Source organism: Haematobia irritans, chromosome 1, assembly GCF_050003625.1.
Source record: "Haematobia irritans isolate KBUSLIRL chromosome 1, ASM5000362v1, whole genome shotgun sequence".
NCBI classification, from domain to species: domain Eukaryota; kingdom Metazoa; phylum Arthropoda; class Insecta; order Diptera; family Muscidae; genus Haematobia; species Haematobia irritans.
In genome coordinates this window covers 246,616,608-246,633,996 of record NC_134397.1, presented here as the reverse complement: position 1 = coordinate 246,633,996, position 17,389 = coordinate 246,616,608, and the positions used below count along the sequence as shown (strand labels likewise).

Sequence of the window (17,389 nt, the reverse complement as noted above, 5' to 3'; positions counted from 1 at the left end):
GAAACGAACGCTTTCGTTCGACTGAAATGCCAAAAACAGCTTATTTTCCTTTATAAATTCAGCTGTTTTGGGCATTCTAGTCGAACGAAAGCATTCGTTTCGGATATGAGAAATTGGCTGTTAATGGCCACTGCTTCTTTGTGATAGTTTAAAAGGTCAATTTGATTGAATAGTCTAAGTGAGCCTGAAAATAAATGTAGCTGCCTCATTAACCAATGTTACGTTTGGATTGTGATCTCTTGATCTCTCTCTCTCTGTAGACAATACATTCTTCTTTTTGACAACACTACTGATTGGGTATGTAAATGTTTAAATGAATTGAAAGTGTGCGGGGCTTTCGTGATTTCATTAATCTCACCCTTGAGCAAGTGTTGTTAAATACACTCTTATCTCTCTTTCTGTAGATACACTCTCATCTCTCTTTCTGTAGATGAACATTACATTGTTTGAATTTATGGTAAACATAGAAAACTCCCAACATATTTAGCATAATTATGAACAAATTTATTTATGAGTATTTTAAATTTATGTATAAGTATTATATGAGTATGTGTAGTATGTAATTAATACATATATAAATAAAAATATTAGTCGTAGGTTTTTGTTTTGTAATTGAAATATAACTTATCTTCTGGTTTATCTTTTTCTTTTGTAACAAATTCATACTTTTTTAGATTTTATGGAATTTTTTTCTCTTTATTTTAGGGTTATATTACTATCAACGTCTTCATCTTTTTGCCTTTTTTGCGTATATTGTCATTTGTATTTTCATAGTGTCTCATGTTGGAGTATTAAGTATTTGTTTTGTTGTTGTTGTTTTTCTTTATTCATATAAGTTTATAAATGTTTGTATTTGTTTTGTTTGTAGTTATGTAATTTTCTTGTAATGTATATATATATATATATATATATATATATATATATATATATATATATATATATATATATATATATATATATATATATATATATATATATATATATATATATATATATATATATATATATATATATATATATATATATATATATATATATATTATTTATAAATATATATATATATAGAATTTTATATTGTTGTCTTTGGTTGTATGAATATATGTAAGGTTGTATAGTTTTTATATAAATTATTTGCTTGTTATCAATTATTATTTATATGCAATATATATGAATGAATATCCATAATTGAATGTTTATGATAATAATAGATAATAAGAGATAGCAATAATATTATGTTTTTTATGGATTTAACTATAATTCAACATTTACTCTTTTATTTGGGAAAAAGTAAATTTCCAGGGATTTACCTATATAAACATAACAAATCAATAGAGAAATGAAAATTATTTTTGTTTTGTAATTTCCTTTTCCCTTGCAATGTGCGCTATTATGTGAAATGCGTGCGTGCGTTTTCAGTAATCAACTATTGAGAATACTTTAACAGATTGAGGGTGAGAGCGAAGAGAACTTTCACTTGGTTATGTTAGGGAACTAAACAATGTTCTCTTTATTTTTTTGGTTAAAGTTATCATTTAACTAACATCAGAAATTTTATAAATTCTTTTAATTCAAATTTCTAATTATGATATTAATAATAATAAATGTGCTTTCATTTCATATTGTATTCATTTCGTTATTCTTTTGTTCTCAAACATAACAGTTATTATAGTTAAATTGAACACAAACAAACACAGAGTTGCATAAACAAGGAGTTAGTAGTAAATAGAGATGTCATGAATGGATTACACAGGGGATTTGTTTTTGTTTTTGGTTTTAGTTTTTATGGTATTCAATATTAGTGTTAAAGAATTTCCATGAAACCAGGAAACTTTAGAGGCTATGTCTTCGGTTTACCCAGGATTTTGTAGATGATAAGAGATCCATATCAATGTGATGATGATGATGCACATGCAGATGGTGGTGATGCCAACTAAACTCTGTATGACAATAATGAGTAATTTATTTCCCACTTTCAGCATTGGTTTATTTATATATTTTATTTTTATTTTTAGTTTTCTTTTTTGTTTGTTTTTACTATGGTGGTTAATGGTGGTTCTTGTTAACACTCTAACTCTAAGATCGAAAGAAACGATATATCTTCATAAGGTTTTTCTTAAGAGAATTCTGTTACTTATTTGCCCCTTACGCCCCCCAATTGTTTATTTCAAATCCAAATCATCATCATCATCATTATCCTTTTGTTTATTTCTCCAGCTGGAATATGAGCTAACACTATTGTTACTGGTCACACTATGTTTGCTATCGCTGAAATCACTGAAACCGGCATTTTGTATACCCTCATAGATTTTATAGGGTGCCGTTGATCCTGTCTGACGTTCCGATGTAACACTCATACTTTTCGAAGATCCAAAACGATCCGTTTTATAGCTGGGCACCGATGAGCTTCCAAATATTAATTCAGCATCAGATAGAGATCCACCGGAACGTGTAAATTTACCATTGCCATATGATGGTATAGTGCTTGTAGTGCTATCACCAAAAATGATATCCAAATCTGATGATTTATTTTGTGATGCTGTGTATTGGGGAGGAGAGAAAAGTGAAGAAAAAAACATTTTATTATTTTTATGCAGTTTACAAAAATGCATGCAATGCAATTGTCTTCATGGTGACATATTGTTGTAGTGATAGGTGCTCAATATCATTGTTCTTTAACACTGAACAGCGAAGTGATTAGGTGATAGGTGAGGGTGATTAATATGAGGGTGATGGTGAACATTTAATTGAAAAGATTAATTAAAGAAATAATTAATAAAAAAGTAAATTAAGGTAAATATTGTAATGGGTATACTGTAGCCACAGGCGGATGTTCTAAAAACACCTGAACCGACATAAACTGGTTTCCAGTTTCTGTTTTATTATTTGGACGACAGCGTGGGGACTCTTTTCTCTGATATTTTAGATTTTTTTAATGTAATAAAAAATAAAGGTTTCCGATTTTCCTGAAGCGACATAATTGAACTGAGGTCATGTGTTTTGCTGTAGGAGATTTTCTTTCTCTGCTGCTCCATCCATAATTTTTACATTCTTTAATTCAACATGAGTTTATTTGAAATTTTCAACGCTCACAATTTCCAGTAGACTGGGACCAACTGTGGAACTTGGAACCATGTAAATATCAGGTGGAAGAAAATATCTTGAAACTTAATATCCGAAATTGGAGAATAAACGTGCAAGGCCGAAAGTTCGGCTTATGAAACAAATCTGCCAAAAATGGGCCTGACAGTAAATGGCGAATAGACCGAGCTCCATTAGCTTGGTATCAATCGTCCTCCCAAGATTTCTTGACCAATCGGCGTCGTATGAACCATGAGCTCGGGTGGAAGAATGTATCTAGAAACGTGGTATCCAAAATTGGAAAATGGAAAATGGAACAAATGTTGTGTTTAGATCCAACCAGGAACCAGTGTTGCCACAATTTTCTGGCTCTTATCCCCAAATTACTACGCCGTCGTCCCCCGATTAAGACAATTTGGCCCCAAATATCCCCAAATTAAATTGAAATTCCTCACAAAAATCCTCAAAAATTGTTCGACAAAAATTAGAAATAGACTCTGCTTTAGAAAATCAGTGAACCATTTTCATCACTTCTATATTTATGTCCAAATCAGTGATGAACACAAGTTTACATTATTAAAAAACAAGTATATACGGTCGTAAGTTCGGCCAGGCCGAAGCTTATGTACCCTCCACCATCGATTGCGTAGAAACTTCTACTGAAGACTATCATCACCAATCGAATTACTTGACAACATTTTCTATAGAAGTAAAATTTGGACAAAATTTTCTATAGAATTTCAATTTTGACAACATTTTGCCAAAATTTTCTATAGAAATAAAATTTGACAAAATTTTCTATAGGAATAAAATTATGACAACATTTTCTATAGAAATAAAATTTTGCCAAAATTTGCTATAGAAATAAAATTTTGGAAGATTATTTTTGGCTCGAGTTGAAACCATGATTATGAACCGATATGGGCCAATTTTTGTGTGATTGGGTTCCAAATTTCAACCGGATCGGATGAATTTTGCTCCTCCAAGAGGCTCCGGAGGACAAATCTGGGGATCGGTTTATATGGGGGGCTATATATAATTATTGACCGATATGGACCAATTCTTGCATGGTTGTTAGAGACCATATACTAACTCCACGTACCAAATTTCAACCGAATCGGATGAATTTTTCTCCTTTAAGAGGCTCCGGAGGTCAAATCTGGGGATCGGTTTAGGAAGAATTCTTCATCAACTACAAAAGTAATTGGCAACGCATACCTGGTTCAGCCTGGTTCTCTGAGAGAGAGGGAGAAAAAAACAAGTATATACGGCTGTAAGTTCGGCCAGGCCGAAGCTTTTGTACCCTACACCATTGATTGCCTAGAAACTTCTACTGAAGACTATCATCCACAATCGAATTACTTGGGTTGCCGTAACACTTGCGATGGCAAGGTATCTCAATATTTCTTAACACCGTCTTCACAATTCGATGCCCTCATTCCAGAGTACGCTAAGTCGACTTAGCATGTTTTGATGGAGTTCGCTGTTTTTTATTCGGATTGACGTGAATTGCATTCGGTCAAAAGTTCGAATTTATTGGACATTTCTATCAAAAGTTATGGTTAGGTTAGGTTAGGTTAGGTTATGTGGCAGCCCGATGTATCAGGCTCACTTAGACTATTCAGTCCATTGTGATACCACAGTGGTGAACTTCTCTCTTATCACTGAGTGCTGCCCGATTCCATGTTAAGCTCAATGACAAGGGACCTCCTTTTTATAGCCGAGTCCAAACGGCGTTCCACATTCCAGTGAAACCACTTAGAGAAGCTTTGAAACCCTCAGAAATGTCACCAGCATTACTGAAGTGGGATAATCCACCGCTGAAAAACTTTTTGGTGTTCGGCCGTAGCAGGAATCGAACCGACGACCTTGTGTATGCAAGGCGGGCATGCTAACCATTGCACCACGGTGGCTCCATAACCACGGTTATGGTTAATATTGTGCTTAGCCTGTGTGTAAAGTTTTAAAAAATGTCCAATCCAAAAAGGCAAAAAGCTTTGTTCGGTCTAAAGTAGTCTAAGTCATTTTTAGCCATGTTCTATTATTACTATTTTGAGTTCGTACATACTAAAAAAATTTTATAAAAAATATGATTTTGAGACCGAAAATAAGGAAATTTCTATCTTATACGAGTTTTGAGAAATTTCAAAAAACCAAACTTGTTTCCTGGAAAATTCACTTTTTAGACTTAGCGCACTTTGGAATGTAGACATCGAATTGTAAGTTAGTCCATACGGGGTATATACGACTATCGAAAGCCGATACGATAAATACGTATATAATTCAGTTTGACAAAATTTTCTATAAAAAAAAAATTGAAAAAATTTTCTATAGTAATAAAATTTTGACAAAATTTTAAACAGTAAAAAAATGTTGACAAAATTTTCGATAGAAATAAAATTTTGACAATTTTTTCTATAAAAATAAAATCTTGACAAAATTTTGTATAGTAATAAAATTTTGACAAAATTTTGTATAATAATAAAATTTTGACAAAACTTTCTATAGAAATAAAATTTTGGTAGATTATTTTTGGGGATCGGCTATATATAACTATAGACCTATATGAACCAATTTTGGCATGGTTGTTAGCGACCATATACTAGCGCAATGTACCAAATTTCACCACGTACCAAATTTCAACCGAATAGGATGAATTTTTCTCCTGCAAAAGGCTCCGGAGGTCAAATCTGGGGATCAGTTTACATGGGGGCTATATATAATTATGAACCTATATGGACCAATTTTTACATGGTTGTTGAAGACTATATACTAACACCACGTACCAAATTTCAGCCGGATCGGATGAAATTTGTTCTCTTAGAAGCTCAGCAAGCCAAATCTGAGGGTCCGTTTATATGGGGGCTATACGTAAAAGTGGACCGATATGGCCAATTTGCAATATCATCCGACCTACACTGGTAGAAAAAGTTTCGTTATATTAATGAAATGTGTCATTAAAATTGAGCCAATGAAACAAATTCATTGATATAACGAAATTTTTCGTTATTGTAACGAATTTTCTGTTAGTCAACGAAATGTTTCGTACTATTAACGAATATTTTCATTGTCTTAATGAAAATGTTTCGTTGTATCAATGAAAAATTTTCGTTGGCTCAATTTTAATGAAATTTTCTTTGTGTGTACATTAATAACAACTACTTGTTTCAAGTCGATAGCTTGTTTCGTTCGGAAGTTAGCGTGATTTCAACAGACGGACGGACGGACATGCTTAGATCGACACAGAATTTCACCACGACCCAGAATATATATACTTTATGGGGTCTTAGAGCAATATTTCGATGTGTTACAAACGGAATGACAAAGTTAATATACCCCCCATCATATGGTGGAGGGTATAAAAAGCACAGCGAACCGTCAAAATTTAAAATAGAAAACTGTTTATTCCCTAGCATATTCCGTACGATTTTATTTTGGGAGCTCAATCGCTAATTTATGATTTTAGCAATTACATTAGCGTTTGAGCCCCCAAAATAAAATCCGGCACCCTCTTGTATGCTGGGGAGTAAAAAATTTTCTTTTTTAAATTTCGACAGCTTTGTTTTTTAATAATGTAGAAATAAAAATAATGTGTGCCATTATTGTAAACCTATATGCTAATTTATGAAAATTCACCACCAAACTCTAAACATTGTCTCCATCCATGAAAACAGCGCCCAGTGGTGAATTAAAAAAAATATAGAAATAATTGGCAACGCATACCATCCAAAGACAATCTGGAAGAAGACTCAGCCTGGTTCTCTGAGAGAGAGGGGGAAAAAACAAATGTCAAGGTGTTGAGGTCTACGAGAAAAAATTGCTTTGTGTGGCAACTTTTTTCAAGGTAGCTCCAAAGATAATTGAGAAGAAGATGCTGTCCTGTCATAGCAAAACTGAAGCACCAGAGGACTCTGCCAACAAAATATCATAAAGTTTGCGTCGACGTGTCTCTCAAATGTACTGCCGTTTGCGTCAGAAAATAACAAAACATTTGTGTTTTTCATGAAGTTTTTCTGAATAAAAACCCACAAAAGCAATACCAAAACGATTGTAGAAAATTAAAATAAAACGTATGTGTATTTTAAAGCAAATATTCATTATGGTTTTATGTGAATATTGCCGTTTAAATTTATTCCTGGGCAGAGCTGCTTTGGAAAAAATTGACAAATAAAACAATTTTTTTCTCATAGCCCTCTACACCTTAACATTTGTTTTCTCTTTATAAGAGCACAATGCTTAATCTTGTTATACTCAATTATTTTCGGTAGCTCTGCCCAGGAATTAATTAAAACAGCAATATTCCCAAAAAACATAATAAAAAAAAAAAAAACATAACATAATAAATATTCAATTCATTATACATACACTTTCTATTTGAATGTTCTATCATTGTTTTGTGGTTTTTAATTAAAAAATTTATCAAAATCACAAATGTTATTGATATTTTCCGACACGAACATTTGAGAGACACATCGATGCAAACTTCATGATATTATGTCGGCAGGTGAACATTTATTTACATACATTTACGTTATATGTCTGTCATATGAGTTGCATAATTTTTTTGATTTGATTCAATTTAGGATGCCACATTTGAAGATTATTAATCAAAAACAACATTGATATTTTAAAAATTTCATTGAATGCTGGTTCTGGGGCATACAAACAATAATTTGCTTTAGTTGTTTGGGAAAGTATGTGGTCATATGGGAAAAAAACTATGAAAAAGAAGAAGGATATATGGACTGGAAGTAGCAACCCAAGACGGGTTATTATTTTTAACTTAAAATAAAAATAAACAAAAAATATAAACAGAAAAAAATAGCTTTGGTGCAAAATGTGCTTAAAGATGATTGACAGTCAAAGCTCCACATTTAGTAAATAAAATCAAAATCAAAACAAAAAATTTGATATATGGTGATTGATAGGTAGCGGTGGTAGTGTTAACGATAAATGCATGATGATGTCAATTGAATATGCGATAGATAATTTAGCGAATAATAAACATGATAGACACCTAGATTCAGATTAAGTATGTGCCATGTCATTAGATTAACCTTCCCCAAAAATATTTTCTCTTCCAAAATTTGAAAGAGAATTCGTTATGGCCTTTATTTTTATAAAACTGTGTCGTTGTGGTAAACTGCCAAAGAAAAGCATGGGTGATCATTCAATAAGCTTAGAAGGTGCTTAAGCTAGCTTTAAAAACTGTCACTTATCGAATTTCCAAAAAAAAAAATAGAATCTATTTTTGTATTGCGTTACGATGCAATGTTATTGCGGGGGAGGGGGACACTTAATTTAAACTTCCTTATCCGCCGCAATCAAATTAAACCAAATTCAATTGAAATTTGATATTTTTTTTATTGCTATAAAATGCAATATGATATTCTCATTTTAGAAAAATGTCCCTTGTTTTGTTGGTGTTGTTGTTGTCGTTCCATCACAAACCAAAAAAAATAAAATTGATAATCGAAAGTTATTGCTGTTTGCTATAGCTAGATGTAGATGTAGAAGCGGGTGCAGCGATTCAATTGCTGTTTTTGTTGTTGTTGCAGGTTTGCGGTGAATAACACATCTGTGTACATTGATAATAGCAGTATTTTATGAATTGATATATTATCTATGGGGTGATTTTTTACCTAACAATATTATTTCATTAATGTATGTGTCACAGGAAATTAATCATAAGAAAAATAAATTCGTCGATTTAGTGGTCTAAAAATTATAGAAATGTTCCTTGGAGTCACTTAAAAGTTAACTCACGGGGGGAACAAAGCCCCCAGAATCACTTAAATAAATTAAATTAAATTATTAAACATGTATACAAGCCGTAAGTTCGGCCAGGCCGAATCTTATGTACCCTCCACCATGGATTGCGTAGGAACTTCTACTAAAGACGGCCATCCACAATTGAATTACTTGTCTTGCGGCCGATCGCAAGGCATTTTAAAACTTGTTAAAATCATCTTCTAAATTGTAAGTTAGTCCATGCGGAATATATATTAGACAAAAGAAAGGTCGATTAAATACGTATATATCTAGTTCATGACCGGTATATATAGGGAAAAAATAATTACGAACCGACATGAACTTTTGTGCGGTAATTATAGAGCCAGAATTGAAATATGGGGGTCGCTTTATATGGGGGCTATAAACAAATATGAACACAAAAAATATGCCAAAAAATGGCATATTTTTTGTTTGTTTTCTTCTTGATGTTGGAAGATTCTGCAAAATATTCTTCTCCAACTAAGAGGTGCTTCATAAATTTTCTACAGAAATAAAATTCTGACAAAATTTTCTATAGAAATAAAATTTTGGCAAAATTCTCTATAGAAATAAAATTTTGATAAACTTTTCTATAGAAATAAAGTTTTGACAAAATTTTCTATAGAAATAAACTTATGACAAAATTTTCTATAGAAATAAAATTTTGACAAAAATTTCTATAGAAATAAAATTTTGACAAAATTTTCTATACAATAAAAATTTTGACAAAATTTTTAATAGATATAAAATTTTGACAAAGTTTTCTATAAAAATAAATTTTTGACAATATTTTCTATAGAAATAAAATTTTGACAAAATTTTGTATATATATAAAATTTTGACAAGTTTTTCTATAGAAATAAAATTTTGACAAAATTTTCTATAGAAATAAAATTTTGACAAAAAATTCTATAGAAATAAAATTTTGACAAAATTTTCCATAGAAATAAAATATTGACAAAATTTTCTAAAGAAATAAAATGTTGACAAAATTCTCTAAAGAAATAAAATATTGACAAAATTTTCTATAGAAATAAAATTCTGACAAAATTTTTTATAGATATAAAATTATTACAAAATTTTCTATATAAATAAAATTTTGACAAAATTTTCTATATAAATAAAATTTTGACAAAATTTTCTATATAAATAAAATTTTGACAAAATTTTCTATAGAAATAAAATTTTGACAAAATTTTCTATAGAAATAAAATTTTGACAAAATTTTCTATAGAAATAAAATTTTGACAAAATTTTCTATAGAAATAAAATGTTGACAAAATTTTCAATAGAAATAAAATTTTGACAAAATTTTCTATAGAAATAAAATTTTGACAAAATTTTCTATCGAAATAAAATGTTGACAAAATTTTCTATAGCAATAATAATTTTGACAAAATTTTCTATAGCAATAATAATTTTGACAAAATTTTCTATAGAAATAAAATTTTGATAAAATTTTCTATAGAAATAAAATGTTGACAAAATTTTCTATAGAAATAAAATTTTGACAAAATTTTCTATAGAAATAAAATTTTGACAAAATTTTCTATAGAAATAAAATGTTGACAAGATCTTCTATAGCAATGATAATTTTGACAACATTTTCTATAAAATAAAATTATAACAAAATTTTCTATAGAAATAAAATTTTGATAAAATTTTCTATAGAAATAAAATTTTGACAAAATTTTCTGTAGAAATAGAATTTTGACAAAATTTTCTATAGAAATAAAATTTTGATAAAATTTTCTATAGAAATAAAATTTTGACAAAATTTTCTATAGAAATAAAATTTTGACAAAATTTTCTATAGAAATAAAATATTGATAAAATTTTCTATAGAAATAAAATTTTGACAAAATTTTCTATAGAAATAGAATTTTTAAAAAAATTCTCTATCGAAATAAAATTTTGACAAAATTTTCTATAGAAATTATATTTTGACAAAATTTCCTAAAGAAATAGAATGTTGACAAAATTTTCTATTGAAATACAAAATTTTGACAAAAGTTCCTAAGGCAATAAAATTTTGGTAGATTATTTTTGGCTCGAGTGGCAATCGTGATTTTTCTCTGATTGTGGATCGGTTTATCTGGGGGACTATATATAACAATAGATCGATAAGGACCAATTTTGGCATGGTTGTTACCGGCCATATATCGGATAGATCGGATCGGATGAATTTTGCTCCTCCAAGAGACTCCGGAGGTCAAATCTGGGGATTGGTTTATGTGGGGGCGATATATAATTATGGACCGATATGGACCAAGTTTTGCATGGTTGTTAGAGACCATATACTAGCACCATGTACCAAATTTCAACCGGATCGGATGAATTTTGCTCCTCCAAGAGACTCCGGAGGTCAAATCTGGGGATTGGTTTATGTGGGGCCTATATATAATTATGGACCGATATGGACCAATTTTTGCATGGTTGTTAGAGACCATATACTAACACCGTGTACCAAATTTCAGCCAGATCGGATAAAATTTTGACAAAATTATCTATAGAAATAAAATTTTGACAAAATTTCTATAGAAATAAAATTTTGACAAAATTTTCTATTGAAATAAAATTTTGACAAAATTTTCTATAAAAATAAAATTTGGACAAAATTTTCTATAGAAATAAAATTTTGACAAAATTTTCTATAGAAATAAAATTTTGACAAAATTTTCTATAGAAATAAAATTTTGACAAAATTTTCTATAGAAATAAAATTTTGACAAAATTTTCTATAGAAATAAAATTTTGACAAAATTTTCTATAGAAAGAAAATTTTGACTAATTTTTCTATAGAAATAAAATTTTGACAAAATTTTCTATAGAAATAAAATTCTGACAAAATTGTCTATAGAAATAAAATTCTGACAAAATTTTCTAAAGAAATAAAATTTTCTATAGAATCAAAATTTTCTATCGAAATAAAATTTTGACAAAATTTTCTGTAGAAATTATATTTTGACATATATAATTATGGACCGATATGGACCAATTTTTGCATTGTTGTTAGATACCATATAATAACACCGTGTACCAAATTTCAGCCAGATCGGATGAAATATGCTTCTCTTAGAGGGTCCGCAAGCCAAATCTGAGGTTCCGTTTATATGGGGGCTACACGTAAACGTGAACCGATATGGCCCATTTGCAATACCATCCGACTTAGATCAATAACAACTACTTGTGCCAAGTTTAAAGTCGACAGCTTGTTTCGTTCGGAAATTAGCGTGATTTCAACAGATGGATGGACGGGCATGCTTAGATCGACTCAGAATGTTACCACGACCCAGAATATATATACTTTATGGGGTCTTAGTGCAATATTTCGATGTGTTACAAACGGAATGACAAAGTTAATATACCCCCATCCTATGGTGGAGGGTATAAAAAGTGGTCACCTCAGCCAAACCATCAGTTTTAACTCATTTGACATATATAACACCACGATAGAAGTATTTTCCAAAAACGATAACCATATATTTCGAAAAGGCTCCTCGAAAAAATTTTAACACTCATTTTGGTCAAATATTTTTCCAGTGTGATCATATCCTTACAAACGCCTATATCACAAATAGTTGTAATGATATTTCGACAAATTCAAGAAAATATATTAGCCATAATTTATTTTTTTTCCATTTTTTAAAGAAGATTTCGTAATTTGAAGGGAAAAATTGGAGTTCAATATTGCTAAAATGTCTATAGCGCTATACGAAGTTCAGAATGGACGCATTTGTGATACAATTTACAAATTTTAAGAAATTCTGAACTGTTTTGTGGAATATACGAATTAGCATTTCATTTGAATATGAAGCATTTTTGTACAACTTTTTGTGACTTCGTGTCAAACAACGGCATCCCTAATGAATCCGCTACAGTAGGAGATATATTAGTGATGCTCATGTTTTATACAAAATCCTCTGTAGTGTACGGGCCCAATACTGTTATTAGTTGAATGATTAGAGAGCTTTGGGTAAATGTGCTATTCGACTTTAATTTTTTTGCAATGATGTAACTCTTATTTCAAGAGCGTAGGGAGGTACTCAAAAATGTACTTGGAAGTATTCAGAGTGTTTCTCTTCTATAAATGGTGGATAAGCTAACAGTTGTGAGATAAATGAGTGTGTAGACTATTCAATCAAAGGATAGGTATGGTGATAGCCAGTGCTAACAGGCACACACGCACACATATACACTATCATATCCATTGTGATGAATCTCTCTTTTTATCATAAGTGGTGGGATTCTCTTTTCTACGTAGGTTATTACTCATCTTTTGTCATTAAGTGAGTACGAATTAAACACTCTCCCCTTAAAAATGGCTGCTACTATAATGTGCACAGTGGTTATGTCATTGCAGTGTGCACTGTGGTAATGTAATTATATTAGAAATATTTAATTTTACAATTACATATTATATGGATGCAATATTATTGTATTTTTCTTATTGTTGTTGTTGTTTGCTGATGAGATATTGTTGTTGTTGTTGTTTTGTGGTAATGTGATCAATTATGATGGATATGAACTTACAAAGTCGCCTTTCATCTACATCTATAAATAGATACAGATGTGGATAGTGGATAGATGGTTGGTTGGTGACGATTGACTTTTTAGATTCAGATTGAATGGCTAGATAGGTAGGTGACGATCCCCACACACTACAATCAAATCAAATCAAATCGATCGAACACAACATGCATGTTATTTTGAATTCTGAGAAATGCATTTCATTCGTTTTTGCTATGGGAATAGGAACTAAAGCCGCTATAACATTAACGAGTTCTTATGAAAGCCCGGGTATCACATTTCCGATACTCAAAAGGACGGGTATAAGAGGGGGGACGAGGAGCCATCTGTAACCAACAACGGAATTAAATATTTGTCTGATGATGACGATGTTGATGCCTTAGGCGAGATCCCTAGAGTAAAGTATGGGTTTTTAGGAGAGGGGTTGCACATAACGACATTTCATTGACCATGGTCCTACTTAGAATGGATTACGCAATTCCGGTGTTCGAAAATCTTTTAGATGAGGTCGTGAGAATAAAGGCGGCTGATGATGATGACGTCCTACATGGCGTCTTTTAGACATGACGTCGTCGCATTCATTTGACCGATTTTTGGAATGATTTTGTGAACTAAATGGGGATGATGGTTGTTGTTGTTGTTGTACAGTTGGTAATGGTAGTGGTGATGGTGGTGGTAGTAGTAGAAGGTAAGAATACATAGAGTTATGGATTGATTCAATGCGGTGATGATGTGACGAGGACGCTGAGGTTGAGGTTTTAGTAATGAGAAGATGAAAATCTATGGAATTTGATTCGATTTTTTTTTAGGATTTACGCAGTGTAAGGCTGACCAGCAATACACCAACGGCTAGATAATTACCATTGCTTTCGGAACGCGAGTAAGAGGGTCGCGTATACGAGGGCATATCGGTTGCAGCATTATAGCCATTCGATGCGGCTGCTGTGGATTGAGCATCTTCGTTGGTATTGGCTGCCGCCCCAGCAGCACCCGTTGTAGTACTAACCACGGCTGGGGCACTGTAAACACTAGCGGAGCGTGTTCCCAATACCGATGAAGTGGATCGTCCTGTGGCATTGGTATTCCAATCGTTGCTAATGCCTGTTGTCATGGGGCCTCCAGTAGCTCCAATGGTTGTTATCTTCGTATTGCCGGTATTCTGGCTAGTTTGTCCTCCTAGACTGGTAGTAGCAGTGGGATTACTAATCGTAGCTGTATTGGTTGTATCCATGCGTGTTATGGTCTCTATGGATGTGGAACTACCATATATATAGCTGCTCTTATCCTTATTGGAAGCCGTCGAACTTTGATAGGTATTGGTCGAATTGGTAGCTACAGATGCGGCGGTCTGTGGTGGTGGTGGCGGTGGCCTAGAGGGTGGTGGTGGTGACTTGAAGTTACTATCGGTGCGAACATTAATACGTGATGAGATCGATGAGGCCGAAATCGACGATGATGTTGTGGAAGCGGTACTACCCAATGTGGCCGTGGTGGTACTGGCCTTCATGTTTCCCTTATCGAAGGGATTGACACGTTCCTGTGGTTCGAAATTGGTTACCGGCTTGTACTTGGCCTCATCTAAAACGCTGGAAGAGGGTTTGCTGCTCGAACTTACACTGCCGGCCGTTAGAGTCGACGTCGATGATGTATCCGAGCGGGCATCCGTAGGGCCATCGGCTGTTTTCGTACTAGGCTGAGTCGATATAACCGACTCGCCTATACCCGAAGAAGCCGAGGCACTACTGGACTTACCCGATGTGAAAGAGAATTGCTTACCCAAAAACGAGCTACCGGCACTGGTGATGCCGCTGACATTAATGCCAGCCATACTGCCACCGGTACCGCGACCATTGTCGCCACCCATAACATTGGCCGATTCACTCGCTGCTCTTCCGCGTTTTTTGTTCGCTAATTCCTACATGTCACCAAAGATGCCCGCAAAGGTCTTCCTCAAATTTTTCATGGTGTCCTCCGCATCCTCGACTACAGAGCTTTGGGTTTGCGGAGGACGTTGTGGTGTCCTGGTGGCTGACGAAGAAATGTTCGAAGCCTGTGAGGTTTGCGAATCACGGCGATTAACAGCCGTCGATGTTGTTTCCTCGGGTACTTCAGATATACTACTACGGCTGCTAAGGCGACCAATAGAGCCCACGGCTGGTGAAGTCCGCTCGGGTATGGGTGGTGGCCCACCCATGGGTGCGGGACGTGGGCCCGTGGGGGCACTTGGTGGTAGACCAATTTCATCGGTAGGGCTTTGACCACGGGACGAGACCGAGGGGAGTTTGCCATGGCCACCCACATTTTGATTGGCACCAGGTCGGCATACATTCTGCAAGGGGAAAACAAATCAATCAGAGTTTTGCAATAGAATTTTGCAACAAATTAAATTAAAAAAATTAAAGAAAAATAATTTTCAATGGGAATGGGCCTTCATTAGGACCAACTCCATATTCAAATCTACCATTCCACTTTAGTTTGAGGTCTTCAATTTTTTCTTCCCTCCTTCAACTTACCTGCATACGTGATGACACTAAATCAGCTATTTGTCTGCGATCATCTTCCTGAGAGTCACCCATCAATGCAAAAGTACTATCCGATGCTTTGATAATATGCTCACGACCATCTTTTCCCACCACTACGGAAACACCGCACACTTCCATGCCACCAAAAAGTTCGGAAATCTGTGAAAAATTTAACAATGGCATTAGACATCCCTCAGGGAAGGTTATTGAACTTATGGTAGTTACCTCATCTACCCATGACTTGTATTTCTCTGTAAGGGTTATCTGTTCTAGCATAGCTGAACCTTGATTTGTCTTCCAATTACCAGTAATAGATTTACGCCTGTAATAGTACGCCATGTAATAGTAACGACAATGGAAAAATAGAGAAATGGAAAACAATGAATATGCAGGTAATAAAATTTCATTGCAGCTATTATTTGCCATAATTTTTTGGTATTTGATTTCTCTGTTATCATATGGCCAATTTGGTCTCGATTAAGTTCAACGTCAAAAGTTCGTTAACATGTTGACGTATAAAAAAACCAATTTCTCTACATGTAGGTTGCGTAGGTATCATTTAACGATTGCATTTATTATTTTTTTTTGCATTTTTAATTTGTTACAATTTTCAGATGGCTTTTTAATGTATGACAAAAATGAGTAACGCGTGAAGTCTGGTGACGCAGGCATATGCAACATAAGTAAATCTGCGATATCTGAGTATGTGGGTTATATTAAAATATATGATCCAATAAAAAGCATTGCAATAAGTTAAAAAATCTTCCAACAATATTTTACATTTTTATCATAATTTTTTTGAAAAAAAAAAACTTCCTCCTAAAACGTATGTACGGCCTACTTCAAGGATTTATAAAATTCATCGTATTTAAGCAAAATTAATACCAAACATTAAGTTTATTTCGTTACTACATTCATTCTTAATTAGTAATAAAAAAATTCATAAAATAACTAATTTTGTCAAAATTTGATTTCTATAGAAAATTTTGTCAAAATTTGATTTTTATAGAAAATTTTGTCAAAATTTGATCTTTATAGAAAATTTTGTCAAAATTTGATTTCTAAAGAAAATTTTGTCAATATTTTATTTCTATAGAAAATTTTGTCAAAAATTTTTTGCTACAGAAAATTTTGTCACAGCTTTATTTCTGCAGAAAATTTTGTCAAAAATTTTTTGCTACAGAAAATTTTGTCAAAATTTTATTTCTATAGAAAATTTTATCAAAATTTTATTTCTATAGAAAATTTTGTCAATATTTTTTTCTATAGAAAATTTTGTCAAAATTTTATTTCTTCAGAAAATTTTGTCAAAATTTTTTGCTACAGAAAATTTTGTCACAATTTTATTTCTGTAGAAAATTTTGTCAAAATTTTGTTTCTATAGATAATTTTGTCAAAATTTTATTTCTATAGAAAATTTTGTCAAAATTTTATGTCTATAGAACATTTTGTCAAAATTACAACCAAAGAAAATTTTGACAAAATTT

At 32.3% G+C, this 17,389-nt stretch overlaps 1 protein-coding gene across 1 annotated transcript in view; it reads right to left on the bottom strand.

The window, feature by feature from the left end:
* Nucleotides 1-1,607: 1,607 nt before the first annotated feature.
* Syn (synapsin) overlaps nt 1,608-17,389 on the bottom strand; it is a 101,932-nt gene continuing 86,150 nt past the window's right edge. Inside the window, 4 exon segments of the mRNA XM_075314388.1 lie at nt 1,608-2,536; nt 14,242-15,709; nt 15,894-16,061; nt 16,128-16,224. Coding sequence (XP_075170503.1) covers nt 2,160-2,536; nt 14,242-15,709; nt 15,894-16,061; nt 16,128-16,224 — 2,110 coding nt within the window. The 3' untranslated portion in view covers nt 1,608-2,159.